The 27,548-nt window shown below is 41.0% G+C and overlaps 1 protein-coding gene across 5 annotated transcripts; it reads left to right on the top strand.

Annotated features, from left to right (window-relative positions):
- The first annotated feature begins 679 nt into the window (after positions 1-679).
- On the top strand, positions 680-27,157 carry LOC139338149 (caldesmon-like). Of its 5 annotated transcripts, none has more exons than XM_070973093.1 (17): positions 680-695; positions 10,230-10,333; positions 14,261-14,386; positions 15,529-15,844; positions 15,931-15,972; positions 16,058-16,768; positions 17,185-17,220; positions 17,326-17,393; positions 17,513-17,759; positions 17,870-17,995; positions 18,731-18,774; positions 18,876-18,954; positions 19,662-19,793; positions 19,875-19,997; positions 21,912-21,983; positions 23,758-23,794; positions 25,412-27,157. In XM_070973093.1, exons 2-17 carry the CDS (start codon positions 10,260-10,262, stop codon positions 25,426-25,428), a joined length of 2,250 nt encoding a protein of 749 aa, XP_070829194.1. In that variant the 5' UTR covers positions 680-695; positions 10,230-10,259; the 3' UTR covers positions 25,429-27,157. The 5 variants fall into 5 exon arrangements, with proteins under 5 accessions (XP_070829194.1, XP_070829195.1, XP_070829193.1 ...); XM_070973094.1 differs by lacking the exon at positions 680-695 and adding an exon at positions 9,694-9,838 and having other exon boundaries at positions 25,415-27,157; XM_070973092.1 differs by lacking the exon at positions 680-695 and adding an exon at positions 9,695-9,838.
- The last annotated feature ends 391 nt before the right edge of the window (positions 27,158-27,548 follow it).

Raw genomic sequence — 27,548 nt, 5'->3', positions numbered from 1 at the left:
GTGATGGAGCAATCGAAACTAATTAGAAAACAAACAACAGTGCAGTTTGGGAAGTGCAGATATGCCTGCAATTTGGATTTTGGTCGCCTTTAGCCCACTGGAAACAGTAAACAACTGAGTCTGTTTGGGTGCCACAGATGGATCCTGAGGAGTGGCCCTTCATTCCTCAACCATTTCTGTAATTCGGCCAAACCAGTGAGGCAGAGCCAGGGGGAGAAACCCTCTAATTGGATGGAAATGCTCTCAAATGGACATGATGATCAACACAATTCTTATTCCAGCAGTGAGGCAGCAAAAATACAGGCATTATATCGTACTGACCACAGTGTTTGCATGTAGCTGACAAGGCAACACATTTTGTATTGCAAAGGTCATCATCATGATCCAGGCAGGCATTTGAAATACACCTGGCATTCTACATTTCTTACCAAATCTGCATTCACACCAGCAAGGAAATGAGTGTAAGAGGACTGAAAATGACAAAAAATAAAAAATAAAAAAAAAATTCAGAAAACTTAGATGCACTGGAGGAATCAGTGGTGTTAGAGTGTAGATACACATCAGCCCTGTGTGAACATCACTGAGTTGCAGCCCGAGCAGGCGGGGCTGTACGCCGCACGCTGTGCTTATAAACCTCTGGTTGCTCTCCCTCTGCTGATTTCCAGCAAGAACAGTCACTTTGGTCTGTCGGACTGGTAAGTTTGATGACGATGATGTGTGATGCTGTCTTATGGTGACTTGCAGATAAAAGGGATGTTACCTGTTTGTATTTAGACTGACTTGCATGAAAGAATTAGAGATTTGAGAGTCTAGCAGATAACTACTGGCACTAACTCCGTTCTGGTCTCCATACATCATCATTTGATGTCACAACAAGGTAGGTGTATGGCTAATTAACAAGACTTAAACGTTGACAGCTGGTTTAGATAATACAAAATACTATTACTTATTGACAGAAATGATGTTAATTGCTATATAAATAAGTAATTACTCTAAAAAAAAGTATTAAATATTACATTATATATTATTGCATTACATTTTATATCTGATTTAATCTGCATCTAAACACACCTGTCTCAGAGTAGAGCAATGCTTTTGAAATGCTCAAAGTGATTTATTTATATACCTTCCATCAATCTCACTTTAAGTCATTAATTGGAGAGGGTCCTGACTGACATCAGGCAGAATAACAGCTGAAGATAGCTTGAAATGATTCATTCTCATGACAAAAGCTAATCATTTCTTTGTTTTATGTGTTATATTTATATTTATTTATATATATTTTACCCAAATTTGATTGTACTTTACATGTAATGTTTTATCCAATCATTCTACAGCACATTTAAATGTTACTAAATTAAATCAAATTCAATAAAAGTAAGTTCATTTCAGTGAAGGCTCATCCAGCTAACTCCTCATGAGATTCTTGGAGGGTTGAAAATATAAAGCATATTTCCGCAAAGGGACTGGAATTGGACAACACTGCATGCAAGTTGCATGAAATTGCATTAGAAAGAGAGGAGCTGCGTTGCTCTAACAGGGGATGACGGAGAACTGACAAATTACTCATTCCTCTTTCATGAAGTCATTGTAAGCTGAAGCGTGCATTTTGTTGGTGTATGAGCCCACAAACTGGTGTCCTCAAACTCCTAAATTCCTCCTTTTACCTCTCCTTGAGGCTGAGCTCTTGCATCTGCTCTGTCCGCCACAGCAGTTGATGCTATAATTTCACTTCAGTTTCTGTCACTCATACATTGAACAGACATCTGGCTGTGGAAAAGCTGTTTGCCATTGTTGACATGCCAAGACAGACTCTTATTCCTTAGATGGTGTTGAAGATAACACTACAACCACGTAAGGTTGAAGTGTGTGGGTTTACAGTGTGACCTGTTTGGAGACTGGAACTGTGTCTTGAGAGCATCCTCTCCCATTCTGTTTAGCAAATTCAGGATAATTTTGCGTCATGAGAGTGAAAACAGCTGCATACTGTATGTACAGGAAAAATGTTTGTGCAGACTTTGCATGAAGTGTAAAAGTTATTTATGACAGATTTGACTTCAAGCTGTCCATAAATGCTGAACACACAGCTTTGTAACAACAGTACAAAGAAGAAGAGTTCACAGATTTGTATTTGCTGACATGTTTAGCTGTGGATGGCTTATGCTCCCCATAAAGAAGACGCCTGATCCAAACACTAACGTGCCTGATACGAGAGAGAGAGGGATACAAACCGTCTGGTTATCATGAGCATAAGGACTTTTTCAGTTCTAAAGAGAGTTTGTGAATCAAATTTGCCAAATGAGAAACAGATACAGGGGAAATTCAGCTGTTAATGTTTCAGTCTGAGCACAAATGAGTCTTTGTAGCTTAAAAGTGTTGTGATTTGACAGAGAGGTGGGCTGTGTGCACTCCAGTTGTACAGGTGGGACACTCTAAATAGGAGAGGAAATGGTTTTCCACATGACCAAATTACAGGAGGGGTAGAGGTGAGCATTAGTGGTTCTGACATTAATGGAGTCATTCATCAGCAATCAGTCTCCCATCAACTTAGATGTAAGGAGAAATAACATTCCTTACATCAATACTGGGGCGAATTAGGAGTAGGATTTATTTGATTAAATGTCCAGCTGTTCCTATTCGTCTGTTTAAAACATCTAATATTAGAACATCAGCTTCCAACAGCTATAGTTAGTTTATTGACAGGAAGACAATCAGCCTCCCAGTCATACTTTCTGTCTCCAAGCTGCATTATGGAAAGGTGATTAATGGGAAATAAGTTATTCTTGGATTGCCACTTTGTGTAGCAGCAGGTATTTCCTAGAATAAACCATGCTCACTGTCCATGGCCTTGCACTTTGCCAAGCTAGGACACTACAACTAACAGTGCCTGTGTACTTCCTTAAAAGGAGGCCGAGTACACTCATCTGGTGGGATGCAGAACAGGGAGTGCACATAGCTGCATCAGTTTCCATTGAGTACCCACTCCTGCAGGAAACTATAACTCAGCTCTGAACTTAGATCAGTTTAACCTTTTGTGTCACCAGACGTTTTATTCCAGTTTGAACGGTCACTCGCAGTCTCAGCTGATGCAATTCCCACTATTTTAAAGTACACCTGTCAGTTGAAGACGGACTCATTGTGTCCTTTTGCTTATTAAAACAAAGCAGCTGAGCCTGAGCAAGTGTGCTGTGGAGCCTGTTAACTCTGCATGAAGACGAAAAGATGCTTCCAGATCTCCACTCTGCCCGCTGGTGGTTATCGGCCTCAAAACAACACACACTCCTTTTCAACCAAACTGTACACAAACATTTTAACGAGCAGCAGAAAAGGTCACCACTACATGATGCTATGGCTTGTAAACTGTGTGGAATTTGCATCCTGGTCAGGGACTTTTTCATACGTGACCATGTTTGGTCATGGGGAGTAAGCGGCTTCTTGACTGATTGCAAACACCTCTCAGGCAACTGTTTATTCTATAAGCATGTTGAAGCACTTTCTTTATCTTTCAACAAGAACCGTGTCTGATTTTAGGCTGTAGAGTCATCTCAGGACCTACATACATATACATTTTGTATATTTAGCTGATGCTGATATTCAGAACAATAAGAGCAACAAATGGATCTTTTAATCCCTCAGTTACCAAACTTAGAACTAAACAGTATATAATACCTTCAAATGTCAAAGGATTAAACAAACATTCATGTCAGTAGTCCTGAATGTTTACAACATCTGGATCCGCCCCTGGCTCCAACAAAGGTCTTTGGGAGTTTATAAAAGACTTATGACAATATTTGCTTGGTTACACACAGTAGGCAATTTAGGGGGGGTGAGGGGGGAATGCCATCCCCCTTGTTAGCTAAATGACCAAAATGCGTCCCTCCCTGTAACATGGCTACAGATGGAATCTTTACCAAGTCGGTGTACACGGGTATGTGTGGCAGTTGGTGGTGTGGGGGCTAGGGGGTGCCCCCAGTGGGCCATCCCTGCTGTTAAAAATGAACAAATCACCACCTGGTCACAGATCTAACAAAACAGTCAAGGCAAAAACATCAGTTAAACTGAAACTGCTATGTGTCTGTGCCAGCTTAGTTGAGTTTATTTTTTTTATTTTCTGGTTTCCTTTTAGGTCACAAATTGTACTGGAATGATGACAAGAGAGAGAGACAGAGAGCGATACATTCACTAACATCCAGCTGCCTGCATGTTTTCCCAGACTGAAGATATGAGGTCTACTGTAACTTGCCAAACCAAATGTAAATCATGCATTACAAACAGTCTTTAATAGAGCATAATTCTTTCTTCTGCGTCCTTTTGATGTCTGATTAAAATACACTGGCAAACACTCTGTCATCAAGCCAGTTACTACAAAGCCAGACAATATACAAATAGCACATGAGTGTGTACATATATGCTAGGACACAAAGAAAGACCACACAATTGATGTAATTATGGGGCTTTTAGTGAAAGGCTTTAAGCTTCTGTACTGTATACACTGATGTATTATAAGACGTGGAACACTTGAGAATCTCTCAGGTTAAATCTTAGCTGGATTTAGAAAATAAGGACGCAAATGTAGCCTGTGATTTGAGCTTTTTTGATGGGAAACACTAGCATACTTCTAAAAGCAAACTGTTTTTCTTTTTTTCAGAACCTTATTATAATATAATAATTATATAATCTTACATTGATTACATGTCATAGGTCACCTAGTTCAGTTTAACCAGTCCATTAAATGTACAATTCATAAATTCATGCCTCCAATATTAGTCACTGCCCAAATATGAACTGTATTTTCTCTTTCCTATCACTTTATTAACACATCATACAGTATATTGAGTAGTTTTTTACTAGAAACCTACATGCTTTTAGAAAGGAATGCATTGGAAGACTTTTTTTTTTCATATTGCTCCTGAACATTCTGCCAAAGTAATCTCCATGTAAAATGACTGCAGACTTGAATTAGAGGAGTATGTTGACAATATACACACAGACCATGTATAATGTGTAAAATATGTTTCTTTACCAGCTGCAGTTAATGTTTGAATGAGTATGTTTCATCTGACTCTGAATACTCTCTGTTGACATGCTTTAGCTTATGTTGTAGTTATCAGGTTTAATGTGCTATATCATGCTTCTGTGTATACAGTTCAGTTGGATAGTAGCATTGCATGGCAGAGGTAAGAGAGACAATCCTGTAACTCCTGTATCACACAGATTATCTTCACATGTGACTCTTGGCAAACAGCGAATAAGTGCATTTCCAGTGGTTAATTCATCCCTTTAAAAGCCATATTGTGTCACAGTGTCCTTGTGTATCTCAACCTCCGATTAAAACTTGTTCCAGATAGCCAGCAGTGAAATGCTTCAATGTGAAAGTTTTATTTAGACATTTGACTGATTGCACACAGAACTATTATTTTCGAGACTACATCACCACCACATTCCTGCCAGGCAATTAGATGCTGCCAACAGAAAGCCAGAATTGTTTCCTTGTCATTGCCCTTCTCCTCTTGTAACAGTGATCTGTTGCAAACATCAATCTGAATATTCATGAGCCGTATCTGGTGAGTGTCAGGGCCGGCTCTCGGCCACTGGCCAGCCAGTGACGATTCCCATGAGAGGAGGGTGACCGTGCAGGGGTGGAGAGAAAGAGGTGATGCACCAGCTTTTGATCCTATCAGCAGACCACAAAAGGGAGAGCTTCCCCTGGAGAGCCAAACCAGTTACAGATGTCCACATTAGCATCTGTCCTGGACGTCCATCATGTAGGAATGATTTGTGAACTTTATTCCACCTCATGACAGAAAGAGTACAACAGCCTGTAACAAGCTGTCCACATATAAATGAGGAGATTACAAGAATCTCTTGCAGTTCAAGAGTCTGGGGCTTTCTGAGACCGTTTCCGTGTCATGGGTAGGTAAAGGCAGGCATCTCTGTCTAAACTCAAAGGCCAATATGATCAATGCTTTCATCTATTTCAGTGTTAGAGCAGGGAAATTCACCACCAGCAGCACACCTCTAATCCATACAAATCACCTGTCTGGTGACTGATGGGGGAGCTGTTACAGACTATACTCAGTGTTTGCATGCACATTTGTGAACAACGCAGGGGGTAGAAAGGCATTCCCCTCTGGCTGCCAGGGTAGTGAGCTCTTAAACTTTAGAAATACAGAAATACAGCACCACTGGACCTGGGCCAACCCAAGCAGGCCTGGATCACAACTCTGACATGTCTGTGAGCTGTTAGCCTGCAGGTCAGTCAGTCTTTGTCCATAATGCCCCAGCTCCTGGCTTAGAAACAGACCAGCCTTTGTCATCTCCAGACCTTGATTAGTCCCATATAAGAACAGCTGTGAGGGAGTGATGGATCAATTTGTCTCATGTTTGACTGTGAGAGGAATAGTTTAGAGCTGGAGAGCAGAAAGTTCAATGTGAGATGTAATGCTGAAGAAATTTAATGATGAAGGATGTTTGTAGGAGGGGTGAGTGTTGTGTTAGATACCCCCATATGGTGGCAATCCTGAAAATATGATCTGAAATTGAACCAATAAATTGCTTGTACTTATAATATACCAAATACTGGTGCTAGCATAAAGATGTACTTATAGACTAATTATTCATGGTGAAAGGTGTTTCCAGAGCTGAATTAATGACTTTTAGCAAACAACAAAGAGTTTGAGGGATTGCACAATTTTGATTGTGTGCAGAAATTCAAATCTGTTATGTTATTTTATACTTTCACAAAAACATATTAGTGTTTCGCAGTTCTCAATTTACCCCACATAAGGCCTGTTTACATGCTCACAGTGATAATGTTAACACACTGATAATTAGCAGGTATGCTTACGATATTCTCCATCTTAGTTTAGTGTGTTAGCATGCTAACATTCGCCTGGAGGCACTTACCAAAAAGCAAGTGTTAGCATGAGGCTTGGTGTAAATATCATTAGTTTGCAGGTATTTATGTGTAAACCAAAGTGCTGGACAAATTTGGCAGGCAGTTTTTCAAGTTCTTCCCACCTGGACTCTACGGATCATTATGTTTTACATACCACCACACCAAACCTCCACAAAATATGTCCAAAAAATGGGTTTCAATAAATCACTTTCCTGTTCTCCAGGGAAGTTATCTGTAAAAGACTGTCCTTCTCCTCCAGGAAGGGTCCCAACTGTCTTGTTAGCTGTGTAGCGGATGTTTTAGCCTCTTTTGATCCACTCCATTTGTAAGCCTTTGTGACTGTATATGGTGTTAGCCATTGTAAAAACTAAGCTGTTACATCATTCTCCCCCATTATCACCACTGTTGGTGGGCTCCTCTTCAGATATGATGTGGAAACTAAGAAAAGGGATGATACTGAAGTTTATGACAATACACTGCGTTACCATGACCTCATATGATCAAGGCTGATAATGCCAGCTGGGACTGGTCGGGACGTAAATATATTACAGTGGGACTCTTGAAAATCAGTAGCTAAGTTTTAAGAATGTGTACTATTCTTCCTGTTTACCCAGAGAGGGAAGAACTGTTTGATGCTTTTTAAGGTCTTGGTATAGTTCGACAGTTTATGTGAAATTGTGAGTAATCGCCAGGTGTAGTTCAGCACATGGATGTGGGTGTAAACCAATTTCTCTCTTGCTGAGACTTATAACAGACCTCATACTCATCAGCCTTGCATTGAAAAAGTTTGTGATCAGTATTTACAAATGATTATTTGACCCTTTGGGAAGATTTTCAGTGTTTTTTTTTTAATGTATAACTTGAAGTTCATACAAATCTGTGTTCTACAGCATACTTTTCATACTTTTTTTCAAGTGTTCACACCTCAACAGTGAATTTGAAGCTGTTCAGTTAGCTTTCTGTTTGTGATTTACTTGCAGACAATGCTAGAAGTATGTACGTTTGGTGTGTTTGATGGACTGCATTGCAGCAGTCATTGCATCAATCAAATTCTACATCTTTTGGGTTTTTTTGCTTTTCAGTCAGTCAATCCAAAATCAAGCTTGATGATTGCACAGGAAGTTGTGAGTTTTAAAAAGAGGACTTCATTTTGATCCAAGATGTCTGGAAGTGTCCGTTTGTTGGTTAATTTTCCATCCTCCTCTGAATGACACAGCCTTGCCAGGCTTCCTGAAATCACACTTCAGAGTTCCTCTGTAATTTCACATGCAGTTCATTGTATCTGCTGGCTGGAGTTACTGGCAGACTTTCTTACAGACTTTAAACAAGGTGGTCATAAGACGGTTGATGGCAGCTGCTTATTGTGCAGCCAGTCAGGGGTACCGTGTGAGAAAAGAAAGAAAAGAAAAGATCATTTGATGAAGGTTTTTATTGGCAGCGGTTTGGAATTGGCTACATTTTTAGCAGGTGTTGACACAGTGCTCAAACTGTTTAAAGGCCATAGATGAATGATCTGATTAATCTTCAGCCCAATAAATTGTTTACTCTCAATTTAATGAAAGATTTTATCAATGAAAATGCAAGGTTATGCATCTAATTAATTTTGCGAGACCCAGAAAGAGTTTTGCAGATAGTGACTTGGCACAGGATGTTGTGGTCTTATATAAGCTCGTAAGCTTTGGGAACTTATCGCCCTACCAGGCAAAAATACAGATTCATGACCTTATTAGAGTCTTTGTTGGGTTGTAGATTGAGTAGTAGAGGATGCACACTGAATTGTATAAAGGCAGTTTTATATCTTGTCTATATAGAGAATCTGCAATGAATTTTAGGTTCACAGTTCACTTTATCATGTCTGCTGTCAGAGGGATGTTTCAGTTGACCTGCACTGAACAGAAGCGGAGGGACTTTGCTCACTTTGCTTTGCTCAGGACTATCACACCTGTCCAGCCTGTGCAGGTCAAATAAAGCTGTCCTGTAATTTGGGCTGCCCAGTGACTATAATAATATGATAGAGTATTCACTTGATCAAGAGAGCACATAAAAGGATAAGGGAGAAAAATTTCTGCACATCTACTTTCTAGTTTCTTCTCGTGGTAGATTTGTGAACAGATTGATCTGTTGTTTCAAATTCAACCAGACAGTATAGATTATTATAGAAAACTTTGGGTGTCCTTGAGGCTACATCTCTTGTATTGAGATCTCTATGAATGTTTGTCAGTCCTGCTTACTCATATGTTGAAAAAAAGGGCCCTCTGCATACATTGTTAGAATAAAAAACAGATTTCACTAAACATACATGAAACACTCAAAGCTACAGATGCAGCCTAAAAGATAGTCTGGTTTACTGGCAGAATTTGAGACAACAGAAGACAACAGAATCCGTCATGGGTAATGACTAATACAAACTGATGTACGTGGTAATCTGGCCAGTGGATTGGCACAAAGGCTGCACTGGCAGGTTCCTTAAATTGTTAATCCTCAACTTTCACATTTAGTGAAAGTTGAAGGAGAAGGCAAGGACAGCAGGTGTACCTTTAAAGGAATGAATGAATGAATTAAGAAGGAAACCCTGCATAAATAAAAAATGACACATTTGACAGGAGCTACAGGACATCAGACAGAGGGAAATAAGGCAGGACAAAACAAGACAAACCAAGGGAAACAGTTTGACAGTCTGAAGTCAGAGATCAGGGAGGGGAAAGTGAGACAGAGGGAGAGAGCAGGAGTCAGGTCGAGGAGGAGGAGGGAGGCTGAGGGAGAAAGAGAGGGGAGCAGAGAGGCAGGCTTTGCCTTTTCTGGTAGTTAAAGTCGCTGAAAGAACAAGCAGGAATTCTTTGTGCTGCAGAAGGGCTGAGATATAAACCAGACTGTAGAAGTTGATATATGAAGAGAGGGGAGACACTGCTGTTCATGGACTAAGCTTCAGCTGCTGCTCAGGTATTGTAAACCAACAGACACTGCAGTTCTCACTGTTTCTGTCCATGTCATGAAGCAGCCTGAGGTGGTCCCCTGTACTTTTGATGTGTGTTGAATTTTTTAATTGAATTGAGCATGTTTTCTTCTTCACAGTGAGGGTTTGTTACTTAGTATTAAACCACACAAAGATGCACAATTACCATAATGATGACATGAGATTCATCCTATGGTTTCAGGATCCCACTGTACCCCGAAGAAAGTTACATGTTCTGCAGTATGTTTTCCAAGCATGTGTTTCCCTTTGTTGATCAAGTATGCAGTCCAAGATAAACCAAACGATGAGTGATCGTATGACCGACTGAATGTGCTGAATTTAGCGCACATGATCTGATATCACAACTGTGTCTTACAGAAAGAAAGTGAGGTGAATCTTTTGGGCATCATGGACGACGATTTTGACCGCCGCATGGAGCTGAGGAGGCAGAGGAGGGAGCAGATGCGCCTTGAGGCTGAAAAGTGAGTGAAACCTCCAAGAAGATATAAAAATATGTGCACAGGAACACACACACAAACAATAACACAGTTATGGACATACACACTCAAACACCAGTTAAATTTAGTGGGGAAAAAAAATGAATGCGTGTTAAAAATTGCACAAATGCTATAAAAGGACATCCCATGCCACAACATCTTGAATTAGAGCTGCATTCATTATCAGAGCTTGGCTGTCTGACACACACAAAACAAACCTGATACATTTTCAGCTCCATGACACCATATTTGATCAAACATTCTTCCACTTTTATAAACCACATGTGCAGTTCTTGCCAAAGTTATCAGACACCAGCTGCTCACAGGGAAGTCCAGTCTCTACTGTGCAGCTACGGCAGACTTCACCATAGAGCGATGAAGCATTTAGAGGTGATCAAGATGTTTCGCCTCCACTCTGTTCTTGTCCCTCTAATGATCCATTGTCTTGGAGACAGCTGCTCAGTGATGAAGGCTTACTGTGTGTGTTTTGCATGTGTCTGTCTTTGGGTTTGTGCGTTTTTTTTTTTTGCATGAGGGGTTAGGAGTTGTGAGTAGAGCAAACAGGACTTGGATGGTGCTCAGGCGATGACGGCTTTATGGTCTCCACTGCCTTTTTCGCTCATCAGGGAGTCAGCCGGTCGTGCTGTTGTTTGGATTTGTCTCTCGCTTTGTGCTCAGATAAATATTACTTTACCCTCAAAGAGTTATTTGTTGGAAAATGTTCATTCATGAGTGTGAACTTGCATATTTGACATTTTAAAATAAAAAGGAAAATGATATACAACCCTGATTCCAACTAAGTTGGCACACAGTGTAAAATGTAAATTAAAACAGAGTGCAATCAGTTTGCAAACCTCCAATGCTTTTTGTAAATATAAACTCATTTGATTTGATGCCTGCAATACATTCCTAAAAGTTTGGACAGGGGCATGTGTACCACTTTAACTCAACCTTTTCTTTGAACAGCACCCAGTAAGCATTTGGGAACTGAGGTCACTAATTGTCGAAGTTCTGGAAGTGAAATTCTTTCCGATTCTTGCTTGATATACGACTTCAGCTGCTCAACAGTCTGCGTCTTCGTTGTCATATTTTGCGTTTCATAACATTTCCAATGGGAGTCAGGTCTGTACTGCAGGCAGGCCAGTGTAGTTTCTACACTGTTTTACTCAATCTGAAATGTTTAAAAGTTGCCTGCACAGTTCAGAGTTTTTAAAGAGCTATGGCAGTTTCACAGCGGCACAATACAAACCAAACAAAGAGAAACTGTGCGACTGCAGGTAGAGTGGAAACAAAGTGGGTTATTAAAGCAACTGCTGACACCTGTAGCTGTCAGCTGCTGCTTAATTGCTGAGCTGCTTCAAACAAGGATCAAACTTTGGAAAGTTTTTGTTACTAACAGAGCCTACAGACACCAAGCCTACGTTTACACATAGCAGGGTATTTTGTAAAACGGATATTTTGGCCCCCGTTTTCAAAAATAACATCGTGCACACAACATTGTTTTCAAAAATGTTGTCGTTCACATGAACCCGGATAAATATGCTGTCGAGCGCATCATAACTATGCCAAACCTATGGGCGTGAGTGTAAACATAGGTCGCTCACATGACATTAAGTATTTTCAGTTGCATGTTGTGATGTTTCGGAACCTAAAACACCGTTTAACCCTGTTTACACGTCAACACATAACCTCCATTTTCAGAAATCTCCACTTTGGCCGGAGTTTTTAAAAATGATCGTTTTCCATGAAAAAAACTCAGTTTGCATGTAAACGAGAGGCCAAACCGCATGAAAATATATGCGGTTTTCCCTAAGTGTAAACGGAGCCTGAGTCTAACTCTGACCCCAAGAAAAACATTTGATTTGATCATTTCAGAGTCCAACCTCTCAGCAACAATTGTGTCTGATGTTAGACTTTAGAGAAGAAATGACTGAAACCTGAGAAAATACAGCTGAAACATGTTGATACCAAACCTCATTCACTGAATTCAGATACTCTATACCATGACGCAGGGTTAAAAAGATAAGTCTGGTGATGGTTGGGTCAACATGTTTTCTTATTCTTCTTATTTATAAAAGACAAAAATCCACGATAAAAAAAACCTATAAATATTGTTATGTATTGTTATCCTATCTTAGTCCTCTGTGCCATAGACCTCCATTGTTTTCTAAAAACTATTAAAATCCCATTGATGAGCCACAGTATTACACTGGATGACATGTAGTTTGTTTTAATTTTATCTCACACACACTGTTCTGCTGTTAAATACTCACTAGAGCATCAAATGTGCATGAATGCACAACTGAAAATAGTCCCAGACATGTGATCTTTTGAGTTACTTTTGTTAAAAACTACAGTTATATCTTCACTGTGAATGAATGGGCTTGGGGCTTGGGGCTCAGTGCCACAGAAAGGAATGATGGTGAAATTGGGTCCTGGGCCCAAATAAAGGTCAAATCAAGATGTCCATACAGTCAATCCCAGCTCAGCACAGTATTTTCTTCCTGTTCAGAAGTCAGTTGCTGTCATATCAGATATCCTATCGGAGCCCAAGAGAAAAAAACAGCGTTCCTCACAATTTTCTCACAGTTCTGCAGCCAGCTCTGCCGGCAGTGCCAGCCCAGCCTTCTGCCCCTCACCGCACCCCCAGCTCCCACCTCCTCTCTGCAGCCTGAGCAAATGCTGCAGACGCTGGAATGTTTTGACTGCCATTTTTATTTCAGCACAAGATAGCCTGCTCTGAATGCATCTCACAGTCTCTTTTAATTCATCTCGCACAGTTTCTCCCGTTAGCCAAGAAACTCAGCAGATTTCCCTCTGTTCGGTATGTTTCATGCCCCTTGGGTTTGATCGTCTGGAAATCTAACTCTAACATTTTGAAGGCACTCTCACAGCAGGCCTCTGGCTTTGGGTGGTGTACTATTGGATTGAATGACTTCCTCAGTGATTTCTCAGGGCGACCCGGGCCATTCAGAGGAAGCTTTGCCCGAGGATTTGTTGGATTTCTGTTCGGTTTGAGTCGTTTCTGTTTTGAAGACAGAAAGGATTCTTGTGGTTCCCATCACTTCTTCCTCTCACAACATCTGTAAATCATTGTGCTGCGGATTCAGGAAGAGCAGAGGGAAATAATGCCAGCACTCTGTCAATGAGCCATTTCAAACTCTTTCCGTGCCTCATAAAGCCTGGTGATGCTTGGAAAGACGCAGCCTGACATGCTTAAAAGTCTCACTGTGGATGTACTCACAGTTGGATGAAGGTCAGTGACAGGATGTGAGTGAGATGGGAGGGACAGGAGGGTAAAGATTCCTCTTTTTTCACCCCTTTTCTTGCAAGTATTATCTCTGTCTCTGATTAAATATATTGTCATGGGGTCTGTTTTCTTTAACCTCAATTTCTTCTTGTGACATTTAGATCTCAGACACATGTTCAATGTGTGTTTCTTATTATTTCTTAGTCTGTTCCCCCATCTCCATCATTCCGTATGAGATCATCTTGAGACAGCATGGCTCTTATCAGTGGTTCACAAGTGGGAGGGGCCATCAGATACTTCACTGACACCAATTAAATCTAAATGTATTTGCTTTTTTTCTGGTGAAACGCTACCTTTAGCTCACCAGGCCCATAAAAATATATCAAAGTAATTAACTAATCACAGATTCTATCACAGTAAGATCAGAAATAAGGGGTTGCAAGCACATTTTATTTACTCCAGATTTGCAATATCGTTTTAAAAGTTGATGTTTACATGCTCAGATACAAACAAGGCTGATATTCTGATGAAATGTGTAATCATGAATGCAAATACTACAGAGTTACATATGCTCTTCAGCCTATTTTCTAAATATTTTGGTAGGTTTTGCTACTTGCATGTACTTGCATTGTACTATGTATCTGTATGTGTGATATTTACAGTGTGGGTTGCACCAATGACGACGATGAGGAGGAAGCTCGGGAGCAAAGGAGACGTGCAAGGGAGGAGAGGAAGAGGATGAGGGAATTAGAGGAGTCTGGAACCACTGATGTGATAAACACTAACAGGTATAAAGCAAACACTGCATGAATCTCTGTAGTAGGACAAATCAGGAAAACAAGATTGGCAAGACAGACACCTCCCAGCGGTGCTCCCAGCTCCAGCTGCAGACCGAAGCAGACAAAAGAGTTGATGTCATTTGTTGGACAGTAGAGAAGTGATGTCTGGTGGATCCTTTTCCTAGTAAGCTGGGTGGATTTATGCTGTGCTCAGTACTTGATTATCCTCAGGTATGTTCAGGACTAACAGGCCAGAAAGTTTAGTGTAGCTCAGTGTTTCTCAATTCCGGTCCTCGGGCCCCACTGCCCTGCATGTTTTAGATGTTTCCTTCTCCAACACACCTGATTCAAATGAGTGGCTCGTCATCAGGCCGCTGCAGAGCTTGATGACGAGCCGATCATTTGAATCAGGTGTGGTGGAGGAGGGAAACATCTAAAACATGCAGGGCAGTGGGGCCCGAGGACCAGAACTGAGAAACACTGGTGTAGCTACTGACTGCTGACTTGTTAAAAGTAAATTTTACAGTAATCCATGCTACTGCTGTTCTGCTGTCAGTGAATCTCTTGAGCATGAAACTGCAGCCCAATCAGCTGCAGTTACATTAGCAAAAGATGATGTTTTTAGGTAATTTGTTCTGTCGTACCTGGAGGACTGCCCAGTCATCTGCTCAAGTGCTGCTGAAAAATATCCCCCCAAAAAAAACAACAAAAAAAAACTCAAATAGTACAGAACAGAGCTGCTCTGTAATAAAGGCTATCTTGGCTCAAGTGGAGGCTGAATTGAAATCAAGTCTTCTGTTATTCATGAGGACTGCCATGTGGAGTGGTGCACCACACCTCTTTTGTGATAAGGGAGCATATACTGGTTTTGTCATGGGTGTATGAGACCACGTCCAGGAACAGACTGCATCATGAGAACTGTTCTCTGTAGAGGTTCTTCTGTTTGGAATATGCTCCCAGTCAACATCAGATTAAAGAGATATCCTCGTTCTAAAAGTCACAGAAGCAGGAATTCATGATTTTGTTGTGGCCATTTTTGGAACCCTACAATAGGGTGAATCTCACTTCATACACAATATTTAACTGCATGAGGATTTGGAGATGCGACTTTGATTACACTTGAATTTCATTTGGATTTCATGTTCTTACAGTGTGACAGAGACCGAGTCTTCCACCACAACCGGTGGGGAACATGCAGATGATGACGAGGCTTTGCTGGAGCGTCTGGCCAAGAGGGAGGAGCGCAGGCAGAGGAGAATGAAGGAGGCCATGGAGAGGCAGAAGGAGCTTGACCCCACCATAAGCACCACCAATGGCACGGACAGCGCATTGGAAGAGCAGTCCTCCGTCAGCAGCAGCAGACAGCGACACACAGAGGAAGAGGAGAAGGAACAAGCCCAGGAGGAGGTTGCTGGCACTGATACAAACTCCTGGAGGAAAGAGGAAGAAGACAAGAAGGAAGATGAGGTAAAGTGAAAGATGTCTGAAGATTTTTTATGTGGAGTAAGACTGAGATTTTTCTGTCGTAGCTTATGTTTTTTTACTCTTCACAGGAATCTGCTGAGGAATCAAGAACAGCGAGCACAACAAAGGAGGTATTATCTCTTCTTCTAGATTTTCTGCTAGTTTAATTTTGTCTGTACATATACTGACGCAAAGCAAATTTAACTTGTTTGACAGGAGGAGACTGAGGAGAAGCCTGCAGCAACAGAGGAAGAGGTTGAGCAGCCTGATTTAGGACAGAGAGATGCTGAAGAGGAAGCTGTTCCTGAGGTTGACAAGGAAGAGGAAGAAAGGAAGCAGAAAGAAGAAGAGGAAAGACAACAAAAAGAAATGGAAGAAAAGCTGAGGATAGAAGAGGAAGAAAAGCAAAGAAGAGAAATGGAGGAAAAACTCAAGAGAGAGGAAGAAGAAAGGCAGTTAAAGGAGGAGGAGGAAAGGAAGAAGAGGGAAGTGGAGGAAAAACAGCAAAAGGAAATGGAGGAGAGGCTGAGAAAAGAGGAAGAAGAAAAAGAGAATAGGGAGATGGAGGAAAAAATGAAAAAAGAAGAGGCGGAAAAACAGAAAAGGGAGATGGAAGAGAGACAGAAGAAAGACGAGGAGGAAAAACTAAAAAAGGAGATGGCAGAAAAGAAGAAGAAAGAAGAGGAAGAAAAACAACGGAAAGAGATGGAAGAGAAGAAGAAAAAGGAGGAGGAAGAAAAGCAGAAGAAGAAAGAGCTGGAAGAGAAGAAGAAGAAAGAAGAGGAGGAGAGACGGAAAAAGGAGATGGAAGAAAAGAAGAAAGAAGAGGAGGAAAAGCGGAAAAAGGAGGCTGAGGAGAAGAAGAAAAAAGACGAAGAGGAAAGGCGCAAAAAGAGAGAGCTGGAAGAGAAGAAGAAGAAAGAGGAGGTACTGATGTGATTTATTGGTCTTTTCATCAACAGCCGCTGGTATTAACGTCCCCATCTGTAAAGCAACAGAAAACAGACATTTTAATGTATCACGGGTCTGTAATCCTGAAGACAAAGTGCTGCTGGGGGACCACATTTGATTTGTCCAGGCTTTTCTTCTCGCTTTGCAGATATGTGTGATATGGTTTCGTTCTGTGCAGTCAGTGTTTTGTTGGCCTCATGGATGAAAGAGGTGCTGGAGGATGTCGCTGTCATGTGTCTTCAGTTTACATCTGCGTTGCATTCACTGCCCGGTCTTTCATTGCAATAGCGTTTAATAGCTTTTTTGTGGGTTTTTTAACAATATGCTTTTTAAATGAACCTCCTGTTTTCGTTGTTTTAATTTTTCCCCCCATTTGTCTCTTCTGTGTAAAGGAGGAGAAGCCAAAGAGATTTGGTTTAAAGGAAAAGGTAAAACAAAACTGATTGTCATTCATTGCACCAAATGTATTATTCTCTAATATGGAGGATATAAGGAGAAAAGTCTGTTGATGTCTAACTTTTTTCCCTCTTTAGAATGAACCAACCAAACAGAATGGAGCTTTCATTGAGAATAAACTTAAGAAAACAGAGAAAACATCAAGGTAAAGATTCACAGATCTGTCATTTCAATATGAGAGGGTGTTTAAAGTGCTATTTACCAAATGTTAGCATGCTAACAGGCTAACAGCGCAATGATCACCGAGTGATTGTGTGTAAGTAGGGACAACGTTCCCTCCACCAAGGCAGACGAGGCTGAGCGACAGGAGGCCGAGCGTAAGCTGCAGGAACTGAAGCGCCGACGAAACGATGCAGAAAGCGTGGAGTTTGAGAAGATGAAGCAGAAGCAGCAGGACGCCGAGGCCGAGCTGGAGGAGCTGAAGAGGAAGAGAGAGGAGAGGAGGAAGGTCATGGAGGAGGAGGAGAGGCAGAGGAAACAGGAGGTGGAGGACAAGAAGGCCAAAGAACAGGTGAGGATGGGTTTTACATTCAGGAATTAACAATATGACATGAAATATTCCACAATGATCCATTTTATTGTCCCCAAAAGTGTGACAGCAAACTGTGGTGTTTTTAACAGGAGGAGAGGAAGAGGATGAGGGAGGAGATAGAGAAGAGGAGGGCAGAGGCTGCAGAGAAGAAGAAACAGAAGGAGGAAGAGCCTATAAAACCTGCCTTTGCTATCAGTCCCAAAGGCTCCTCAAAGGTGAGTTCAGTGTAGTGTCTTTGCCAGCTTGACTTTATACTTTACTTATTATTCAGGTTTTCATTTACTCCCATCTAATGACAGATCTGCTTGTCATCTTCAGTTGTGAGACACTGTGAAGTAAGCATTATGATTCCCCCTCTATGGTCAAACATGATTTGTGGCATATTGGACTTGTTGTTTTGCTATTTCCACTTTTATTTCTGTTTTTAATTCCTCCGATATCACCCATATATTGTTAGTTGACAAGAATAAACAAAGGAAAAAGATGCGAGCCAGCATCTTTGCTCTACTCATATATGGCTGTTGTCGATGAAGCCCACAACTGGGTAATTTTCCTGGGGAGTATTTTTGGAGGAATGTTGAGAATTGTGTGCTCTGCTCGTATACGGGAGGTATAATTCATCTTGAATGGCAGTACTGTGTGTGTGTGTGTGTGTGTGTGTGTGTGTGTGTGTGTGTGTGTGTGTGTGTGTGTGTGTGTGTGTGTGTGTATTAGCTGTGTGTGTGTATCCTGGCTCCCTGACAACCAAATTCTCCAGTTCAATCATTCAGGCACCAACCAACATAGTGTCCAAGTACAGAGAGACCTCCCTGGGGACGGACTGGTCTGCCTCTCAGTGAGGTCATGTTGGAGACAAGAAGGAAGCCAGAACAGCTTGACCATGTCAGAGTTTATTTCTGCATGTCAATGACAGACTGCTTTATAACCTCAAACTATGCTGTTTCATGCAGATCGGGGAGAAGGCAGAATTCTTAAGCAAATCAGCTCAGAAAAGGTGAGCAATCAAATGTATTTCACACTGCAATGAATGAATGAATTAGCCAATCATATATTGGGAAGGTGTTCTAATGTCCCACATGCTGTTCATTCACACAGCACCACACCCAGAGTGTCTCACTCTCCAATTGTCTCCAAGATAGGCAACAGACTGGATCAGTACACCACTGCCATCCAGGTGAGTCTCAGCAATGTTATTCACCAGCAGTGGTGGAAGAAGACTTCACTAGAATGAAAGTACCAAAACAACCATGTAAGAATACTCCATTGCAGTCCTGCATTCAAAATCCCACTAACGTAATAGTGCAGAAGAATTGTCAGAAAATGTCCTTAAAATGACAAAATAAAAGCACTAATTGTGCTCACTATGGTGATGGATCACAGTGTGAGTAGCACTTTACTGCTGGTCGAGGCACACGAGGCAAACTACCAGTTTTAAGATAAATGTGAGGTGAGATGATTAGTGAGGTTAGAAAGGATAAAGAACAGTTTTGCTACGAACATTTCAAATCCTTATTATTTTCTTTGACATTAAATAATTTTGACTCTTTGAGCCTCAAACACCTTTTTAAATTGCGTTGTCTGAGAAGTTGAGAGGAGGAATCTGTCCTTGATGGACCGCATAACAACTCAGCCATATCTTAAATGTGATATGATGATGAGTTTTCTAAAGGGTTGTAAGCCAAAGAGATTATTATCTGTTTTTGTTATAAAATCTTAATAAAGTACTAGTAATAGTACTAGTAGTAGTAATAACCCATAGCGTTCACCCATGTTTAGTTCACCCATGTGAACTAAATGTTCAATATTTGCATCTAAAATGTAGCATCAGTTGTTGTATTTGCTTCTGTAAAAAGTAGTTAAATCCATCCTTTATTTCCACAGGGAAACAAAGAAGTCAAATCCCCCAAGTCTCCAATGGTAGACATTCCTACAGGAGGCACGCGCAACATCAAGAGCATGTGGGAGAAAGGCAACGTCAGCAGCTCCTCTGAAAGTCCGGCCCCTGCAAACAAAGTGAGGGAAATATAGATGGGAGGCAAGCGTAGAGAGGTTTGCTGATGTGTGATTGAGTGTTTGAGATGTCTCTTTTCCTAGGATTTGGCTGGTCTCAAAGGTGGAGTGACTGGACGTGTCAACAGTTGGATGGCAAAGCCTGCAGAAGCGGAGAAGGCAGCAGCACCCGCGCCGGCAGCAGCATCACCAGCAACAGCAAAGCCAGTAAGGCCTGATAAATCCCTGTCTTGGTCACACACACACACACACACACACACACACACACACACACACACACACACACACACACACACACACACACACACACACACACACACTATTGTAAATTAGACACCGGTGTTACTTCAGTGGAGTAATCCCTTGATATTCTGTACACGCTAATGTGCTCATTTGCACATCAACATGCCAGTCTTTTGTTGGCTACAGCCATTATTTCTGAGACAAAGTGTCTACTGACCCCACATGGAAGGTTTACTTAACAGCATCTGCCGGCAAAGCCCCTATGTATTATTCTTTACATGATATGAAAGTTTAATATACATAGATCAGCCACAACATTAAAACCACCTGCCCAATACTGTGTAGGTCCCCCTCATGCAGCCAAAACAGCTCTGAGCTATCAAGGCATGGACACAAGCACCAGGTCCTTTAAGTCCTCTAAATTGGGGTCCCATCCAGAACATCCAAAAAATGCTCGACTGGGTTGAGATCTGAGTAATTTGGAGGCCAAGTCAACACCTTGAACTCTTTGTCCTGCACAGTTTGTGCAGTCTGTCAGGGCGCATTATCCTGCTGAAAGAGGCCGCTGTCATCAGGGAAAACCACCGCCATGAAGCAGTGTGTCAGGACCCGTCGTTTCCAAGCAGAACACTGCATTATAACGAGATGATCCACTTTATTTACTTCACCTGTCAGTGGGTTTAATGTTGTTGGTGTGTGTGTTCAAGCCGTAACCAGTGGGAAATCATTGGACGAAAGATGAATATTATTCCCATTGTTGCCAACAACAGTCCAGCCACAAAGCTCTGAGCAACAGTTATGTGTCAGGTGGCTGAAAGCCAACGTGCCTATCATGACACATTGCATCTGTAGGTATTTCAACTTAATGTTACAGCCCATAAACCATACAGTATTCTCAGACTGTTATCTAGTGTTTTAAATGTGTGTTTAACTCACTTTAAGCCCAAAAAATATGTATTTCATTCTCACTGTCTCCATATTTGAAGTATCCTTCAAGGGTAAAAGGTCACGTCCTTCACACTCGTCTCTCAGAAAGACATTATTATCCTGTTTTGCAACATTGACAACAACATGTGAGTTTATGCTGAACAATTTATTTACTTCATTTATTATCACATGGCCTTGATAAGTGGGGTGGGGTCACTTGTAACTGAGTACTTGCTGGACACTGTGACCTTTTCTTAAAGTAGGACACCAGCTGCTAATCTTACCAGGTCTTCTGGAGACATTACACTATGTCCGCATGCAGGAGCATTGCTGGATTGACGTGTGACATTGTTCTCACATGAAATTTATGACCGAGTTATCTTTAGTGTCAAACGTCTTGGCCGGAGGAGCGGCTGACCGTTACTTATGCTGCAACACTTCCCCCTGATGGGATGAAGCTGTACTGCAGTTTAATGAATGAACGTGTACTTGTGTATTCTCTTTTATCTTGTTACTGTGTTGTTTAATTCCCTTCTGTTTTTCTTCACCTTTGCACTCCTTTTCTCAGCTTTCTTCACTCAAACCTTTCCTGCTGTTCTTTGCTCACTCTTCAAACTGTGAAGGTACCATTTTGCACACATTTCACAAAAACTACCATGATCAGAAGAGTGGTAAATAATAAATGAGTGGAAAGTAACTAAGTACATACAGATGCTTTGGAGGGGGCTGCATCCATAGGTTGGAAACCACTGGATTAAATCACCTAACAGTATAGAAAGTAGCTAAAACTAGACTAAAATGAACACATAATTATTAACAATCTAATAATGTCATATATAATAAAACATTTTTGAAGAATGAGTAGTACTACTTTTGATACTTTATATTTTGCAGCTAATGCTTTGGTACTTAACATTCTAACAGGATCATGATTGATTTTGTTTATCACAGGATGTGAAACCAGGTGACATCGGTAACAAGCGTGGCATGTGGGAAACCAAGAAGGGCTCCGCGCCTGCCAAGGTAACACACACACACACACACACACACACACACACACACACACACACACACACACACACACACACACACACCCTCTTGTAAAGGAGGGGAGGTGTTAAAAGTTTTAAACGCTTTACCGTGACGTTGCTCTGTTTGTTTGTTTCATTCAGTCTACCTAATAGGCAGGTGAAAGAGGTAATTTACAGATCTGTAGCACCAACACTTCACGCACGTTCCACCGGCACAGAGTGACTGATTTTTGTGATGTTTACACGGATTTCATGTTGTCTCAACACACATATTATTGCAATCAGTGTTGCCAGATTGACAGTTCCCACCCATCTGGACTACTCTTTCTTTCAATTGCAGGTAAAAGGTGTTTTGGCTCAGTTTTGATAATTTGAGCTACTTTTTTGTAGCATTTGAGGGCATTTTCTGCCAACAAAAAGTTGGGATATATTTCAGTAAATCTGTTGCTCTTGTCATTTGAGTGGTATGATTGAGATTGATAGAGTTCAGTTGGCACCCATAACCGATGACCAAATGTCATTTCAGTTTATTACAACTAACTCTAATCTGGCAACACTGTCCAGGTTGTTTGCTTCTCAGTTTGTGAATTCAAAAGCTAAAAATATAATTAATTACAATCTGTACACATAATTCTTCAGTAAGGGACCATATGAAAATTATTGGAGGAGGTGTGTTCAGCCATATGCAGATGACACTAATCTTGTCGTAAAGAACTGGTTGTCTTATTGGTCTTTATGCAGTCTTATTTTTTAAATACTTACAGACTTTCTCTTAGTGAAAGAGAGGAGCCACACAAAAAAACACACAGAGGAGACCTGTAATTGTTAGGTGAAGTGAAACACAGTCAGCCCTCTCTACCTCGAATTATTTTGACACAGTCCCTAACTCATTAGTCTGTAAACGTTGATCATCTCTTGTTAAAAGTAGGCTGAATTTTGAATAAAAAACTTCTCTTTGCAGTTGCCTGAACTGAAATTAAATTATTTTGATGTGATGATGAAGATAGCTGCCATTGGTGTAGATTTCTTTATTGCCCTTGTCCCTCCGTCACACATGCACTCTAACATTAACTACATTATGTCTAGGCTACTATTGATTCCCACACTGGCTGCGATGTGGTTGTTCATTTGGAACATGAATTTCTTTCATACATGGATGGGATCTATATATTGTCACAGGACATTTTGGCTGCACTCTGCACAGCTTTTTCAAGCCAAGACAGAAGTTGCATTATAGTGAGGGTATTATGGCTGCGTGCATGCAGTTATATTTGAATGCTGTGTATGGTGCGCTTTTTTTTTTTTTTTTTTTTTTACAGCCGGGGGTGCTTTAAAAAGATCTTTGATGTAGGTTGTTTTCATGTGTGTGTCAGAGAGAAAAAATAGCATAAGTGACATCTGTGGGAATACTAGGATACTGTGCATCCATCTTTAAGGGCATGAGCACATTTTCCTGGCATGACCATATATTTATTACTCTTACTCCCACCTCTCTTGGTCTAAAATATATTCACAGATTAAGCTTTTTATATGACTTCCTGTATTAGGATCTCCATTAGGTTCCATATTCACAAACTCAGCATTAATCCCAGAGTAAAAAGAGAAATGTTTTCAACACTATCTGACAGTAACTGATTACATTAGCCAATACTAAGTATGTGGCTTGTTGTTGTTGTTGTTGTTGTTGTTGTTGTTGTTGTTGTTGTTGTTGATTTGTCCTCCCCTTTACTTTTATTGCTTTTTCCCTCATTTCTAATTGGTTACAGGTGGCAGTTGGAGGCAAGAACAAGTTTGGCACAAATGGTAAGTTTCTTGAGAGAGAGAGAGAGAGAGAGAGGTGCTGGTTGGCCAAAGGCTGAGCAGGTCGATCTTAAACTCAGTTGGTCTGATAGTCTAAGGGCTCTGGAGGGTTTGCAAGGATTATCATATTCTGTACTAATCCAATAATAATAATAATAAATAATGATGTACCTCTGAAAGCCATTATGCTGCATAATGTATACATGAACTTTTTACACTTTAGTAATAGTTTGACATTTGAGAAAACACTCATTTGCTCTCTTACCAAAGGTTAGATGAGGGGATCAATACCACTCTTGTTCGTTAATGCTGAACATGTAGTGACTGCAGCAGCTGATTAGCTCAGCTTAGTATTAATATTGAGAACAAAGAAAGCAACTGGCCTGACTCAGTCCACTGGTAATAAAATCTGCCCTCCAGCACCTCTGATGCTCACAAATTAAAACATTATATTTGCTGTTACGCGTTGTTAAGCTAGGTTAACTGGCTCCATCTTCAACATGAGGTTGGTATTAATCCTCTCATCTAACTCTTAGTAAGAATCGGCATTTTCCCAGTATTATGGAGTATTTCTGCTTTTAATTAATTGAAGGATCTGACTGAAAACATTCATGTTAACCCAATGAACAGTCCGGGGGAAGCAGAGTTTAAATGAAGTGTCTGTCCTTCAAAACATTTTTCTGGACAAGGGGGGCAGGCTGTGACTGATTTGTAGCCCCCTCTGGACTCAACCACCACAGCTCTTCAGCCTTCCTTTGTGCCAGACTGGCTGCTCACTGTAAATCAAATCTGCTGCTGGAGATTTTTTGGCCACGGGCTCAGTTCTGTTGCACTGTGCTCTATATTTAAAAAAGACCTCACCCTGACCTTGTTTCCCATTATAAAGAACCTTCCAGACTCCTGGGATGGCTGTCGTGTCTTTGCAGTGCACTGTTCACCCGGTGCCACCTGGGTTGTCCAATGCCAAGCAGGGTGTCGGCGAGCTGTTCGGCATACCAGAGTGCAGCTGCTTGATTTTCACATTACAACTGACTGCTGGGGAGGATTACTAACTGTTTAAGCAGCAAATCTGCCTCGATCACTGGGCTTATTCACTCAGTGCTGATGATAAAAACCTAGCATGTATCCCTATTGTGTTAAGGGATGCTTTAAAAGTGTATTAATCCTGAGAACAGACACTTAACATATGCTGTCTTTCCTCTCCGTGCCCAAACATCACATTTCTTATGACACCAAGCCCCAGAGGCTTGAGCCAAAGCATGAACAATACGAATGGAAAAGTGTTTGTCGAGTGTCAGCTTCGACCCTAAATAGCGGCCCTCGTTTGTAACCTCCCCGCTTCTTCTTCAGAAATAGACCATACAGGAATGAAGTAAAGGGCAAATGACAAAGTTACAGCTTTCAATCACACACACAAGTGTCCTGGCTTCGAAAGCAGGGGTGCATGTCAGCAATAGTGACTCTGATGTACAAACACATGCAGCATAGATGTCAAAGCTTTGATTAATGGCCCTGAGGCGAATATCTTTTACCATCTAATAAACTTTGATTAGTTATGTAGTTTTAAATAACAGATGTATCAACTAATAGATCTTTAATGTCTGTATCTCTCTCTATTAGCAGGCGTGAGACCCTAACCATTGACATCCCTATTTAAATCCAGCCTTACCTGACCAAACACATGCTCTGCTACTGTATGTGCATCCATTTCCTTTCAACATACCTGCATTTTGCATGAAGACAAACCAGAACGAGGAAAAGACGAGGGACCGGGATCAGCGTCACCAGCATCAAAGTCCTCCAGTGATGTCTTTATGAGAAGCTTTTGCACTGTCCCACAAATCCCAGAATATGTCAGACCTAGTAAGGGATTTTTTGGGGACAAAGTGCCACATGTTAAATGCTTAATAGATTGTGTAGCATCCATCTGTTTAATCAAGGTTAGTCCTTTTGAATGGCTGTCCAGGTGCTTCAGTGTTGCATTGCTTTCAAGTCACACTGGCATGTCTGCTCTTCTTGTGATGTATTGTTTTTGTGTTTTTCTGTCATACACACTCACTGCTTTTTGGGATGATAGTCACTATTTTGACTCCAAGTGATGAACGTGGCTGTTTAATGTATGATGTTGAGTGATTCATTAACCTGTACATAACTGAGTAATTCCATGAGTTGGTACCACTTTCTCTTTAGAATGGATTTATAAATAGTAACTAATGACTTCATTAATGGAAAATAAGTCATTAATGACAACAGGTTTTGGGTTACTAGTGTTGTGCCTGGAATGGCAGTGCCAGTTTGTCTTTCTGCCTCTTTGATCCAGGCTGAAATATCTCAACAATTGCATACACTGCTGTGAAATTTGATACTGACATTTATGATCCCTAGCACTCAAACTTTAAATTTGTCCAGCGTTTCTTTTATGACCAGATACCTGCAAATAATACAATTCCCATCAGCCTCAGCTGTATTTTCTGTTCAGTGCTAATTGTTGTATATGTTAGCTTGCTACCACATTGAAGATGGTAAACTTTCTAGCAACCAAGCATCGGTGTGTTAACATTGTTATTTTAGCATGTTAGCATGCTGATGTTAGCATTTAGCTGTGAGGACTGCTGTGCCCAAGTACAGCCTCACAGAGCAGGTAGCATGGCTGTAGACTTTTTGACTTGTTAGTGTTTTAATTAAAGACAGATTGACCACTTACCTACAGGGAAAGCTTTGCAGGACATCTTGACCAAAGTTAATTTGCCAAACTGGATAGATTATTGTGAAAACAACAACAACTCTTTATTAATGCATTTATAACTGCAGACTTATTAGAAAAAGAGCCCAATTAGTACAGTTTATAAATCCCTTATAAAGGGTGCCTTATTATAAAATGGTATGCATTAAGTCCACCACTGGAGACCAGATGATAATATCAGTGGCACATTCTGCCCAGGACAGCAGCCAGAGTAACACAGTGTGCAAGTAGATCAACATTTCTGTCAGCACCTGGTTTTGTTCCCTTTTTGACCTGTGACAGTCGAATAATCACATTATCAGGTCATATAAGCACCAACAAAGTCTACAAAGAGGTGTGTAAGCAAGCATCCACTATAACAACCATTCAGAGCCCAAATGCAGTTCTATTTAACAAGCAGGTCGAGCTTATCTCTCATCAGTTTTCAGTTTATTTGCATTACAGCAGCAATAAGGGTTTTATATGCACTCTGTCTTAACGAAGCCTGTAATTAACTTTGCATTGTACCCTGGTGCTCCTGCAGTGCACATGAGATTAATCCTGCCAGACTTTATTATGAGTCTTTCAGTATTTTTGAGGTGGATTGCTTTGTTTGAATGTTTGAACTTACTGTCTGTTCTTGCTCCAGCAATAAAAAAAGAGAAAAAAAAGCCTCTGTTGTTTTGATTTTAGTTGAGAGGAGATGTTGTTTCATGTCCTTCTTAACTACTGCTGAGAATATGGAGTGCTGAAACCTGAGTGGCTGCTGAAAGCTTCAATGGATATATGACATTTTAGCAAGGCAGCAATGCACCTGCAGAATGTGTGTGTGTGTGTGTGTGTGTGTGTGTGTGTGTGTGTGTGTGTGTGTGTGTGTGTGTGTGTGTGTGTGTGTGTGTGTGTGTGTGTGTGTGCGCGTGCGCGTGCGTGTGTGTGTGTGTGTGTTTTCATGAGTGTGTGTGTGTGAGCGAGAGACAGAGCTCCAGCTGTCTAACAATAGACTGGGCAGCCATAGGGTGCAGCAGTCACATGAGT

The sequence above is a fragment of the Chaetodon trifascialis genome, chromosome 10, assembly GCF_039877785.1.
Source record: "Chaetodon trifascialis isolate fChaTrf1 chromosome 10, fChaTrf1.hap1, whole genome shotgun sequence".
NCBI lineage: Eukaryota > Metazoa > Chordata > Actinopteri > Chaetodontiformes > Chaetodontidae > Chaetodon > Chaetodon trifascialis.
The sequence above is the reverse complement of the archived record's forward strand: the minus strand, read 5'-3'. Positions and strand labels throughout refer to the sequence as shown.

Bases quoted from the DNA above. Each gene is read 5' to 3' on its own strand.
- LOC139338149 (XM_070973093.1), top strand. From the start codon at position 10,260: ATGGACGACGATTTTGACCGCCGCATGGAGCTGAGGAGGCAGAGGAGG. The intron at 14,387-15,528 runs GTATAAAGCAAA...ATGTTCTTACAG, and splicing joins GATGTGATAAACACTAACAG to TGTGACAGAGACCGAGTCTT. The intron at 15,845-15,930 runs GTAAAGTGAAAG...TACTCTTCACAG, and splicing joins AAGACAAGAAGGAAGATGAG to GAATCTGCTGAGGAATCAAG.